Source organism: Poromitra crassiceps (assembly GCF_964638095.1).
Source record: "Poromitra crassiceps genome assembly, chromosome: 1".
In the NCBI taxonomy this organism is placed as follows: domain Eukaryota; kingdom Metazoa; phylum Chordata; class Actinopteri; order Beryciformes; family Melamphaidae; genus Poromitra; species Poromitra crassiceps.
In genome coordinates, this window is record NC_139623.1 from 124,622,601 (window position 1) to 124,635,114 (window position 12,514).

Below are 12,514 nucleotides of genomic sequence, written 5' to 3' on the forward strand. Positions count from 1 at the left end.
AGTCTTTTCCGAAAGATCGGCAGTGATTCAGCTGTCCTGACCGAAGGTGGAAGCTCGTTCCACCATTGGGGTGCCAGGGACGAGAAGAGTCGAGATCGGGATGAGCGACTTTTGAGCGCCCGTAGCGAAGGAGGGGCGAGGCGCCCTGCACTGGTGGAGGAGCGAAGGGAGCGGTGAGAGGTTTGGAACCTGACCATAGATTGCAGGTACAGGGGAGCTGACTGGTGTACTGCCCTGTAGGCCAGTACCAGTGTCTTGAATTTGATGCGAGCTGAGATGGGAAGCCAGTGGAGGTCCTGGAAGAGGGGAGTGACATGAGAGAATTTGGGTTGGTTGTACAGCACAAAGGAAGACTGCTTTATGACACACACAAGGAGAGGGCATTATTCTTCCAGGGCCAAAGCTTTGAGAGTAGATGGTGGAAGGAGTGAAATGTCGATGCAGAAATAGTTTCAGCATGTTAATGTTAACCCCCTTCAGTGAAGCCAGGCAGAGGGCTCATTATCTACTCACCCCCATGCAGATGGAAGGAGGGGTGAAGTTTTTTAGTCCACAAAACAGTCCTGGAGTTTCACAGCAAAACACTGTTGCAGAATTCTCCTTAACAATTGAAGTGAATGGGGACCAACTTTCAAACGTAAAGAAAATTATAAAAAATGAATCACTCTCTCAATAAGAGGTCATGACATGGGTCATTTTACCTTACACAAACGCTTGAGCAGGAATGCAGTATGAGAATCTGCCGAATGCTTCTGTTGTAACTAGTCCTACCTTGTGACATATCCAGGCCACTGAGGAGGATGCCAGCGACGATGACGACCTGGATGATGAAGCCATGATGAAGCTGGACAGCAGCCTGTCAATGCTCTTCTCTGAGCAGCAGAAGAAGACCCAGGCCAAGAAAGACGAGAAGGCCAGACTGCAGAAAGAGAAGACTCTGGTCCGAGAATTCAAGATCAAGGTACCCCGATGTCATGAATGCGATCTTTGAGACTCACCTCGGTTAGTCACAGGAAAGAAAAAGAACATTTGCACAATATATCGGAAATCATATCGTATCGGCCGATGTCAGTAATTTTTTAACATATTGACATCTGTCCGATGTTGCAATGTTTACAGTCTGATCAGTTGTGGCGTCTGTGTGGGTGTTGTGTTGTAGGTGTTGGACCTGGTGGAGGTGTTTGTGGGCCGACAGGCAGGCAGTCCTCTGATTCTGGGTTTGGTGGAGCCTCTGCTGACCCTGATTGACAGAGGGATGAGTTCAGACAATGACCAGCAGGAGCAGGACTTCCTCCGCCGAGCTGCAGATATCTTCAGGTAACACAGCCACAGCTCATCCACAATATCTGCATTTTTGTTGCTGCTAAGCAGTGTTGTAGTACTTGAGTCCAGGTTTCCGACTCAAGTCCGATTCCTGGACTCATTTTCAGGACTCGTGACTCAACTTGGATTTGAGCACTGATGACTCGGACTTGGACTTGGACTCGAGCATTCGTGCATTCGGACACTATCTTATTTTTATTGTCGTTATCATACATTGTGTTAATTTCTTTTTGTGAGATACTATAAGCCCATCTGGGTTCTCTTTCCTAATTAACACATTCACTGCCAGCCGTTTTTCAATACAGTAGTTAGCTTCTGCCAGAGGGTTTTTTTGAGGATTCTGGCTCATTTTACAAGAGCCGAGGATTCTTTTCTGCTTGGACTTTGTGAACACAAAGTTCACAAAAGTACTAATAGAATGTGTGCTTTCTCTGTCTAAAAGAGTTAGTTTGTAGAGTTAGTAGTTATGTAGATATTAGCCGTTGAGTACAGCATGGTTTCAGAGATTTTCAGAGAGTTTTGAGATAAATGGATTTTTAGAACCACCTCACGTGCCTGTGATTATGGGTGCCCTTGGGCAAGTCTGTATACTGTATTGTGTTTGTGTGTGTGTGTGTGTGTGTGTGTGTGTGTGTGTGTGTGTGTGTGTGTCTCCAAACTCCTCCCTCCTTAGTGTGTCTCTGGTGGCTTTGCAGTGTTTTGTCACAGGCGAGTTTCTGTTGCCTCACAGATCCCAAAAAAAGAGAGGGGAATCGCAGGAGCGGGGAAGAGGAGAGGAGAGGCGAGGGGGGGGGGGGTTAGACACGGAAGAGAAATTCCTTCGCGATCCCCTTCTTCCAATCTTGAGGCGTACTCCGCTCTGCTGCTGCTGCTGCAGCTGCTGCTGCTGCTCGTCTGTGCTGCTGCTGCTGGCGGCGCTGCCGCTCTCGGGCGAGTCTGGATTACTGTAAAACGGGCTCGTTCGTTTCTTGGGGTGTCAGTTGAGAGCTTTGATGAAGCTTTTGCGATTCTGGTCTTATTTATGCTCAAAGGTACTCGAGTGTGTGTGTGTGCGCGCGCGTGTGTGTGTGTGTGTGTGTGTGTGTGTGTGTGTGTGTGTGTGAAATCGAAAGCGTTTTCGCCAAGCCATTTCCTTGAGAATGGCTTCCTCCCGCGGCTGTTTTTGGTTGGCTTTCTCTCTGTCGGGAGAGCACTGTCGCCACTTAGTTGGTCGGTAAAATAGATTATACACATTCAATACCTCCAATATTTTTATAGGAGACGTGGGGGGCATTGATCCACGTAGCACCGTCAAAAAAAAAAAAAAAAAAAATTTGACGTCTCAACTCGTCATTGGCAGTGAACGTGTTAATAAAAGACTGCTTAACACATTCACTGCCAGACGTTTTTTTTTTACTGTAGTTAGCTTCTGCCAGAGGGTTTTTTTGAGGATTCTGGCTCATCTTTCAAGACCCGAGGATTCTTTTCTGCTAAGATTTTGTGAACACACAATATCTCAAAAGAACTAATAGAATGTGTGCTTTCTCTGTCTAAAAGAGTTAGTTTGTAGAGTTAGTAGTTATGTAAGCATTAGCAGTTGAATACAGCATGGTTTCAGCGTCAGAAAAATTATTCAGAGATAAACGGCTTTTTGTGAAATTCGATAGAACAGTCACTTTAACCATTCATTTTTGGCATCAGTAAGAGTCAGACATCTAAACAATAGTTTTGAACAGTAATTTCCTCCATAACAGCAGGAAACCCCCCTCTGCTTCCAACTCCTCCCTCCGTGTGTGTTCTCCTCCTGCCTCCCTGGCTCTCCAGCGGGCGTGTCACAACGAAGTTGCTGCTGCCTGGCTGCTGCCTGTTTGCGCGGCCGCTGTTTGAGGAAGTCTGGGTGGACTCGCTCGTTTCGTGGAGTTTTGGTTGAGAGCTTTGATGCGATTCTGGTCATATTTATGCTGCGTGTTTCAAAGTGTGCATCCAATCTATTCTTGGAACCCCCCACCGTTGCCACCGCTGTGCATCAGCGCGAAAGTGAAAGCGTTTTCGCCATCAATTTTACAGTATGAGAACGGCTTCCTCGCGCTTTTCCCTCCAGTTTTGGGTCGCCTCTTTCTACTGTGGAGAGACATGTCGCCACTCAGTGGGTCGGTAAAATAGATTATACACATTCAATACCTCCAATTCTGGTGTAGGAGACGTAAAAGGGTTAGATCAACGTCCCACCGTCAAAAAAAAAAATCGACGACTCAACTCGTCGTTGGCAGTGAACCGCTGGATTGTGTTTGACGACTCAACTTGTCGTTGGCAGTGAACGTGTTAATTTGTTTTTGTTTTTTATAATAGGCCTTAACATTTTGGCATAAGATATTTAAGCAATATATCACGAGAGCTAGTGTGTTGTGATGAATATATCACACTGATAAGCTGTTATCCCACGAGGCCGCAGGCCGAGTGGGATAACAGCTTATCAGTGTGATATATTTCACAACACACGCTGCTCGAGTGCTATATTGCTTTTATAAAAGGGTTCCAAGTATAATAATATAATAATAATAATACTATAAGTCCGACTGGCATTTTATTCTGATAGAGTCAGTTGAAACAATACTGTAAGGCGGGACCTCTAGCAAGAAGATAGACGTGCGGGTGATTTGATTGGATCGTTCTGGAGACTGAAGTCGACATTGGCCAATCCTGGCGCTTGGCTCAGAGCTTTTCCAAAGCCCGACACCAGAGCCGTATGCTGACCAAGTAACGTTACGTCTTATTTAGAAATGCGGGGTTAAGAGTGAGGGCGCGCGAGAGAGGGGTTCAGCCCGCGTCTATTCTTGTACAAATCATCATTTTCTGCGAAGTATTAGTAAAGTTATAAGCGAAGATCGATTCACAAGGATCTGAAAGTTGTCTCCGCCATTTTGTTTTTGAGGTACTTTTAGTAAGAGAGTTGCGCCATCATGCGTCCATAATGACGACTAGTGACCCTCCATACAGCAGATCAGGAGAAAGCTGTTTGGCTCGAGCGCAGCACTGCCATTTAGTAAGAGAGTTGCCATGGTAACCAATAACCCATGGCCATGGGTTATTGAACTCGGTTACTGGAATTATACAATGGCTGTGAACCAATCAGATTGCTTGATTTGAGAGAGCCATTTTATAATGATAGTTATACAACAGGTAGTTCCGGCCGAGGAATTTGATTGGACAAGAGGGATCCTACCAGTGCCGATATTTCACGATAACGCACTGGCGCTTCACTTCACAGCTGCCCTAATCAACAGAACGCTTCACACCTGTAGAGTAGACAGTAGTAAAGTAGACAGCCTGCAGTTAATTAGGCTGATTAGGCTACATTTTCAGCAAAGCAGAAAGCAGAGGGGACTATTTTTGTTGGCGGAGGAATAAATAAATAAAAATAGATATATATTTTCTCAGCTTTTTATCATTTTTTTAATCAGCTTTGTTAATTAGAACTGTTGTATAAAAGCAATATCACACTCGAGGTCGTGCTGTTGTTGTCTAATATTGGCACTGCTGTGATTATCATCGGCACTCGGCCTGCGGCCTCGTGCCTACGACCGAATCACAGCAGTGCCGATATTAGCCAACAACAGCACTCCCTCTCGTGTGATATTGCTTAATTATATTACACCTACATGCAGATTCACTGGGACTCCATATAGCTACTTGACTACAACACTGGTGCCAAGCAGTCATAGAGCACTGCAGGAATGAGTCCGGAAGTAGCATGTTGGATCTTCAGGGGGAAAGTGAATGGGGTTTTAGAATGGGGATTTCACTTAAATGCATAAAATAAGGTCTGTGCTTAACAAAGGTTTATGGGAGTGGTAATTTGTGTTCAGCAGGATAATCTTCACAAACTTGAATCACTTTTATGACTTTCGAAATGTATATGCATTTTTTTTTTTTTTTGCGAGATTTTCATTAAAAAAGTGTTATTCCCCAGTCTAGGGGTACCTAGTAGTGATGCGCGGGTCACCCAGTACCCGCCGGGTCCCGCGGGCTGGCCCGCCCCACAGGCGGTCTGGGTTGGCAAATTATGAAAATATCGCGGGTGCGGGCGGGGCAGCTTAAGACGTGAACTCTCTCTCACACACGTAGGCCTACACACAATCAGACAGACTCCTGCTGCACTCTCTATAGCCTACATGGAGTAAAGAAACGCTTCAATGAGGTAGCCTATGTGCTCTCAAAACAAACCTTTTGGAAGGATTATTCACTGTAATTATTATTTGAAGTGTCCATAAAACTAATGCCACCGCAGATTTTCTGTTGTGGACTCGACTGTTATCTATTTGTCAACTTTACTGCAACATGAGTAGGCTACGTGACCAATTGAGTGCACATGAGGTAATTAAAAGAAATCAGACAGTGGGGCGGGCCTTAAAAAACCCGGACCCGCGCATCACTAGTACCTAGACACAACATGAAATGAGCCCATCCTCCCCAGGTCCCAAAATCAGCCACAATGAACAAGTGGATTGGGTGTAATAAATAACAATGCATTTATTTGTAAATAATTAGAAAATAAACAGAAGATCCTAAATAAACTAAGGCTGGAGTTTGGCTTCAGAGTAGGCCAAGGCCAAAACTACTAACTAGAGGGTTAAAGCTTACAGTACCTAACAAAATAAGAAGAAAACAAAAGACATCATCTTACCTCCCTAGCTAACAAAACGGGAGAAAAAGGGGGTTAAACAGAAATGGCAGCCTACTCCTACAGCTCCAACAAACTATAAGCTAACATAGAAAAGACCAAAGATCCGGCCTGTGGCTGGTTGGGAGGAGAGGAGAATGGGGTATGGCCCTGGTCTGCTCTCTCTTGAAGGCTGGGCCTTCCCACCACCGACCAATCACTGGCTCCTGATGCCACTAACCCATTCACACTCACACATACACACCTGGAACCCACTCAGACAATCAGGAAAATACAACCAATTAATGAAATGTCAAACTGTAAAATAAACCCAAAAAAATACGACCACAGTTGTAACAAAAGTCATAAAAGTGATTCGAGTTTGTGAAGATTATCCTGCTGAACACAAATGACTACCGTAAATTCCGGACTATAAGGCGCACCGGTCTATAAGACGCACCTTCAAAGGTGACTATTTTTTTCTTCTATAAGCCGCATCGGTCTATAAGCCGCGGGTGTTTTGATGTTTAATTATCATATGTAAGGCTTCGTGCACAGAGGGGATTGTCGGGAAAGAGATGGCTGTTTGGGGAAGCTCCCATTTATTAACATTTCAACAAAACAAAAGTCAGGTCACTAATCCCCAGACAAAATCACACATTGTGAGATGCTTAAAAATCACCATCGGCGGGAGCTGCTGTGCAGCCAAGAACACAAGTGAAATTCGTTCTCTCGTGACCTGTGGTTCTCAACGTGATGGACGATTCACCTTTCTTGTTAACAGTCCTAGTGAGAGGCAGGTCGAACGTCAAAGGCACTTCATCCATATTTATGATCTGCTCCGGTCCGATGGAATATTCCTTGATCTTTCTTTGTGTGAATTCGCCGAAGTTTGTAATTTTCTCCTGGTAGTCGGGAGGGAGTTGCTGACACACAGTCGTCCGCGCCCTGACGGACAGTCCCTTTCGTCTCGGGTTTGTGCATGATCCTTTGCTGCTGCTGCTGTTGTTGTTCCTGTCTCGCTACTGTCTCAGACATGGCTTTCAGGCTCAATCGCCGCCATCGTCGTAACACAGCCAGTTCTCCATCTTTTGAAGCATGATGTTAGATTACAACGAGCTAGTTGTGTGGCTTAGCCTTCCAAAATGTTGCTGTTAGTTTTTTAGAATGTAATACATAGAATTGGGAATGTTACATTCAATTTCATTCAGACTGTCTTTCAAGCTCAATCGCTGCCTTTTTCCCCCCGGAGCGAGGGAGGAGGGAGGGTGTTTTACCGTAGTGGCTGAGAGAGAGTAGTGGCACAGTGCTCCAATCAGGTCGCGAGGCACATTTTTTGCAACATCATCCAATCAGGGTCTCGCTCTCATAATGTCTGTCTTGCTCTCGTTCTGCCTCATACCAACATCCATAGATTTTGGAGGTTCCCGAGTGGCCGTTTGCTGGAAAAATCCATAGATAAGACGCACCGTTATTTAAGCCGCAGGGGGCAAAAAAGGCCAAAAAACGGGAAAAAAGCCGCGGCTTATAGTCCGGAATTTACGGTACTCCCATAAACTTTTGTTACCTAACTCCCTAACTTTTGTTGTTTAAGCGAAATCCCCATTCTAAAACCCTGTTCATTTTTCCCCCGAAGCTCCAACATGTCCGTGACTTCCGCCTACAAGAATATGTCATCCCTGCCGTACTCTATTGCTGTTGTGTTTTTTAGTCTCCATCTTTGGTGCTGACTGCTCTTTGCTGTGGTATTTGCACTGCACTTCCCATCACTTGTCAAACAGCACTCTTTTCTTTGTTCAGTCATGCTGGCTATCGCTGCTCATGCTAATTAGCAGGTCTTTGATTTGTTCCAAACAAACCAGAAATGTAAAGTGAATCACTTCCTGTGTGCCAGAAATTTTCCCAGGAATGACCTATGTGACAGGTGTTTCAAACGGCAAATGTAAACGCTTTCAGCAGTTTGGGCTGTGTCACTATTCTGTTATATCAGTTGGTTGTTGGAAAGTAGCAGAACACACATTTATCTATGTGACAATGTTGCAGGTTATTACTTAACAGTAAACTTGTGTGCCGTTTCAGGAACCAGCTGTGCAGATCCAAGGCTTACTGCAGGACTGCTGGTGACAGACAGGGGGAGCTCCATGACCTTTTGGAGAAACTGATGGTGAAAGCCCAGAAACTGGCTGACTCGTCAGTCTGCCTCTATTACTTCAGGTTGGTCTTACCTTTCTAATGGCTGAGCTGAAAGGAACACTTGATTTTCCTCCCACACAAACCACACACTGTATGGAGGAAAGATGACGTTAGATTAGATCAGATGAAACTCTGGGGAAATTGGATCATAACTCTAAACATGAAATAATGGACAATTTTAACACCATTAATGAACACAAATATGGTAAAATGGTAAATGGCCTGCATTTATATAGCGCTTTTATCCAAAGCGCTTTACAGTCAGTAGGTACATTCACCCATTCACACACCGATGGCGGCAGGCTACCACGCAGGGTGCTGGCACACCAACGGTAGCAATTTGGGGTTCAGTATCTTGCCCAAGGACACTTCGACATGCAGACTGGAGGAGCCGGGAATCGAACCACCGACCTCTTTTATCCAAAGCGATTAGTGGACGACCCGCTCTACCTCCTCCGCCAAAGCTGGGGCACAATAGTCTGCCCAGGGGGGGGAAGAAAGGTGAAGAGGGGGAAGAAGGGGGAGAAGAAAAAAAGAGAGAAAGGGAGGGGAAAAGAGATGAGAAAACACTTCTGTATTGCCAATTTTCACTCCTCTGGCTTTTTTAAAGTCTTTATATAGGTTTTGTATTTTTGTTGAGAAAGATTTTTTTTTTCATGTCTGCATTGTTTTGCATTTCTTTGCTTTTATGCAGTTTTTGGTGGCCAAAACTTTTGTTGAATAATTGTTTATAATTATAAACTATATATATATATATATATATATATAATGTGTGTGTAATTAATTTAAAACTAATGAATTTAAAACTAACCATAAAAATTTACATGAATTGAAACAGTATTGTTGACTTTTTAGATAGTTAATTAAGAGAAAACAATATTTGATTTCCTCAAATTGCCACAACAATAAGCAGGACGCTGTAGGGATTTGAACCCCATTCCTGGTAAAACCAGGCGTGCCAACCACCAGTGTCTTTGTGCTAAGCTGGGCTTTTTGAGGATATACTGTATGGCCGGTAAAGCAAAACCTGCATAAGCAACATTGACCAGGTAGAACACGGCACTGGAGTCAGAGAAGAGGAGAGAGAACACCATTACTTCAAATTACATTTAATTTGTGCTATATGAAGTAAATATTTCTCTATTTAAAATGGGTACTGATATAATGCTGCACTGGAGTCAGAAGAGGAGAGAGAGGAAGCCGCATACACACAACTTTCAAGTTGCCTGTCCCTCTCGTCTTGGGATGGCGGTGGAGGTCACAGAGCCGGATGAAGATGGTCTCAATCACACAGCAGCAATCTGGCCACTGGGGAAGCGGGGCAGTAGTTGTGAGTGCCTCTGCACACTCTCCACCCCTGGAGTGAACTCCTTCCTCTTTACCTGAACCTCCCCATGCCCAGCCTGGGAGGAGACAGAGAAGCTCGGCTGGACACAGTATCTTCCTCCAAGCCCTCGTCGTCTTCTTCCTCACCGTCATCGACATCCCTCTGAGTCAGGGTTCATGTTCAGCGGCTCCAGGCTGACTCAGCAGGTAGTCAACACCAAGCAGCTCTCCTATGAAAAAGGAACACAGACAGACAGACAGACAGACAGACAGACAGACAGAGGTGTTATTAGTTCTATTTAAAGCATTCTAGATCATGGCTGACCAATTTGGGACCCAGGGGCCAAACTTGGACGACGCTCAGTTTGTTTTGGCCCTCCATGGTTTTGAAATGGGAAGAAAACATGGTGATACTTTCACCATATGAAACTAGAAGACCTATTTTAGACTTAGAATGTAGATTGTCTATAAAATAAAAATGTAATGTAATTTCAGATAACGTCAACATTTATTTTTTAGCCCACGGCCCATCCATCCAATTACTTTTGGCGCTTAATAGGGAAGAATTTGGGCACCTCTGTTCTCGATTGTTTAATTTTAAATATGAGAGTTGTATATGGATCATGTTATGAGTGTATGTTTTGCTTTGGCCATGGGAATGATACAAATGAAGCCTCGTTGAACTTAAGTTAGAACACTGAAAACACACAAACCGAAAGTGTATGCTGCCAATATCAATTAGACATACCAGTATATTTGGCAGGTGGCTTGAAGGTTGACCCAAATGCCCAGCCGGCCAAACACCTTCAGGCTGTTGGTGTTGACACAGTGGGCCACATCTAAGGAGTAGGTGAGGGATGATGGCTTGCTGGTCACAGTGGAGTCCCTGATCGTCTATATGACTGGTTGAAGGCTCAGGACTGACTATGCCTGACTGATCCTGGACACAGACTGGAGAGAGAGAGGAGAGAGAGAGAGACACACACACACACACACACACACACACACACCCAGGTAAGGTGAGAGAGACAGGTCAGGAGACAGAGCGACATGTAGTTTTAATATCATGTAGCTTTAATATGTCACTGTAAATATTAGATTTAGTGAAATAATTTGCAGAGGTGCAGTGCAGCGCCTATATTATCTTTGAGTTAAACTGAATATAGTCATTTAAAAAGCCCAACTGGCAACCGTGTGATGATAAGGATACATGTGGTTATCTGAAATAACCCAGGTTAGCTAATGATCCTCAGTCCCTGAAGCCAAGCAGCTGGAGTCACTTATTAGTCATAATGTACTACTACTACTGTCCCATTTTTGGGTGAAGTAAATATGCAAGCAAGAGTCACACATGCCACACTTGACATGTCACTGTTTTAGTGTTGATAGCACAGGGTGTTTAGCCTTTGCTGGTGGGGAGACAGGCATACATATACTTATGCAGGCATCATAGTAATGTAGGCTACTGAATGTGATAATGCATTGAGCTGTGACAATGCAGCACCACATTTATCAATAGCAATCATAATAACGTTAATGTCACGTTACCTTCGGCAGCTTGTTGACTTTGAACCGTAGTTGGGAACAACTATTAGCTAGCCTGGGTTGTTTAGCTACTGTAACTAGCCTTTAGCAGTCCGGGTATCTGTGCTGGGTTGAAGGCGTTTCAGTGGCGTTTCAAACAGTGGATATTCCATGGAGTGCAGCGATCACAGCAACACTGCCTTAAGACAGTTATTTCACAAACTGAGCTAGCTGGACCCAAACATTAGCATAACATGTCACTCGTAGCTAGCTGCTAGCGATGCTAACTAGTGATGCTAACTGAAGTTGCTGGCCAACCATAGACTAAAATATAGGGACAAAGCAACACACTCACTCGACAACAAAATGATAAAACGACTGTGCGGCGGATGAAAGGATAAGGTGTAGTCTATAAGAAATAAAAACGTCTAAACTTACTTTGATCGTCAGACTGGCAGATGCAGCTTTGTTTTCCAGAGTAGAGGGGAGAGGGGGCGTGAGAGGAGAGGAGAAGCAGCAGCAGGTTGATTGGTAATGTGTCCATCTCACATTTGGAGGGAGATAGGTTTACATTGGACTGTGAGTAGGTGATTGCCTTACGTCCTTTCTCACATTGGACTTCATATCGGACTGTGAATACGCTGATTGGATGATGAGATTGGAGTTTTAGGCCTCCGTGCGGACCTCAGGTACCGCCAAAGCCGCCCGAAATATAAATGCAACACGTTTTGTGTAAGAAAATCACAAAAATCTAATTTCTTTAGTTTTTCACACTTCACATCAAAAGTTAATTTTTATGCCTCCGCCTCATTGCCACGTAATAGGGATGCCACAGTGTGGACATTTTCCCACTGGGTAATAAACATGTGACAACACCGGTGTTACCGGTGACACCGTAAAAATAAATGTAAAAAAATTAATAAAATAAAAGCTCCTCCGCCACCCTCAAGAACGGTCCAGTCAGCCCCTCCTTGCTGCTGTGTAACGTTAGCTTGGACGCGCACAGTCACAACACTGGCTGCCTCACAATACGCACTCATGCCATGGCTGCATCCGAGTCGAGACAACTTTTCAGACGCCCCTGGAGACGATCTTTCTCAAAAGAAAGAAACTAACGTTAAGCCTCCCCCAGACCTGATGAGAATTTGCCCGATTGTGGCCAAGATTCCCCCCCTCCTGACTATCTCAGGGGTGCTCCCGATTTTAGCCTCGCCGGGACCAATAATCTGCACGAATTATCCTCTAGTGTGTGGGGTTCAAAGACTGCTGTTGACTTGTCGGGCTCTTCCTGGTTGTGAATCGGGAAGTGTTTGACAGGCGATGGAATCTTGAGCGGAGAGCCAATGAGAGAGCAAGCTGATGGGGAAGCGTCACCAACCGGAGCGGGAGTGGGGAGAAATGGGGCATGACCAACACAGTCTCACAGAAAATTGTAAAATAGCAACGTTGGGCCGGGCATGACACAGTGCTCCACAGTGGTGCTGCAAAGGTCTGCAGGCTGCAGAGAGA

At 44.8% G+C, this 12,514-nt stretch overlaps 1 protein-coding gene across 1 annotated transcript in view; it reads left to right on the top strand.

Moving 5' to 3' along the window:
- mybbp1a (MYB binding protein (P160) 1a) overlaps window positions 1-12,514 on the top strand; it is a gene marked incomplete at its 5' end in the record, with an annotated part of 81,042 nt that overhangs the window by 52,492 nt on the left and 16,036 nt on the right. Inside the window, 3 exons of the mRNA XM_083635233.1 lie at window positions 788-961; window positions 1,160-1,317; window positions 8,042-8,176. Coding sequence (XP_083491359.1) covers window positions 788-961; window positions 1,160-1,317; window positions 8,042-8,176 — 467 coding nt within the window. The remainder of the gene's footprint in view (window positions 1-787; window positions 962-1,159; window positions 1,318-8,041; window positions 8,177-12,514) is intronic.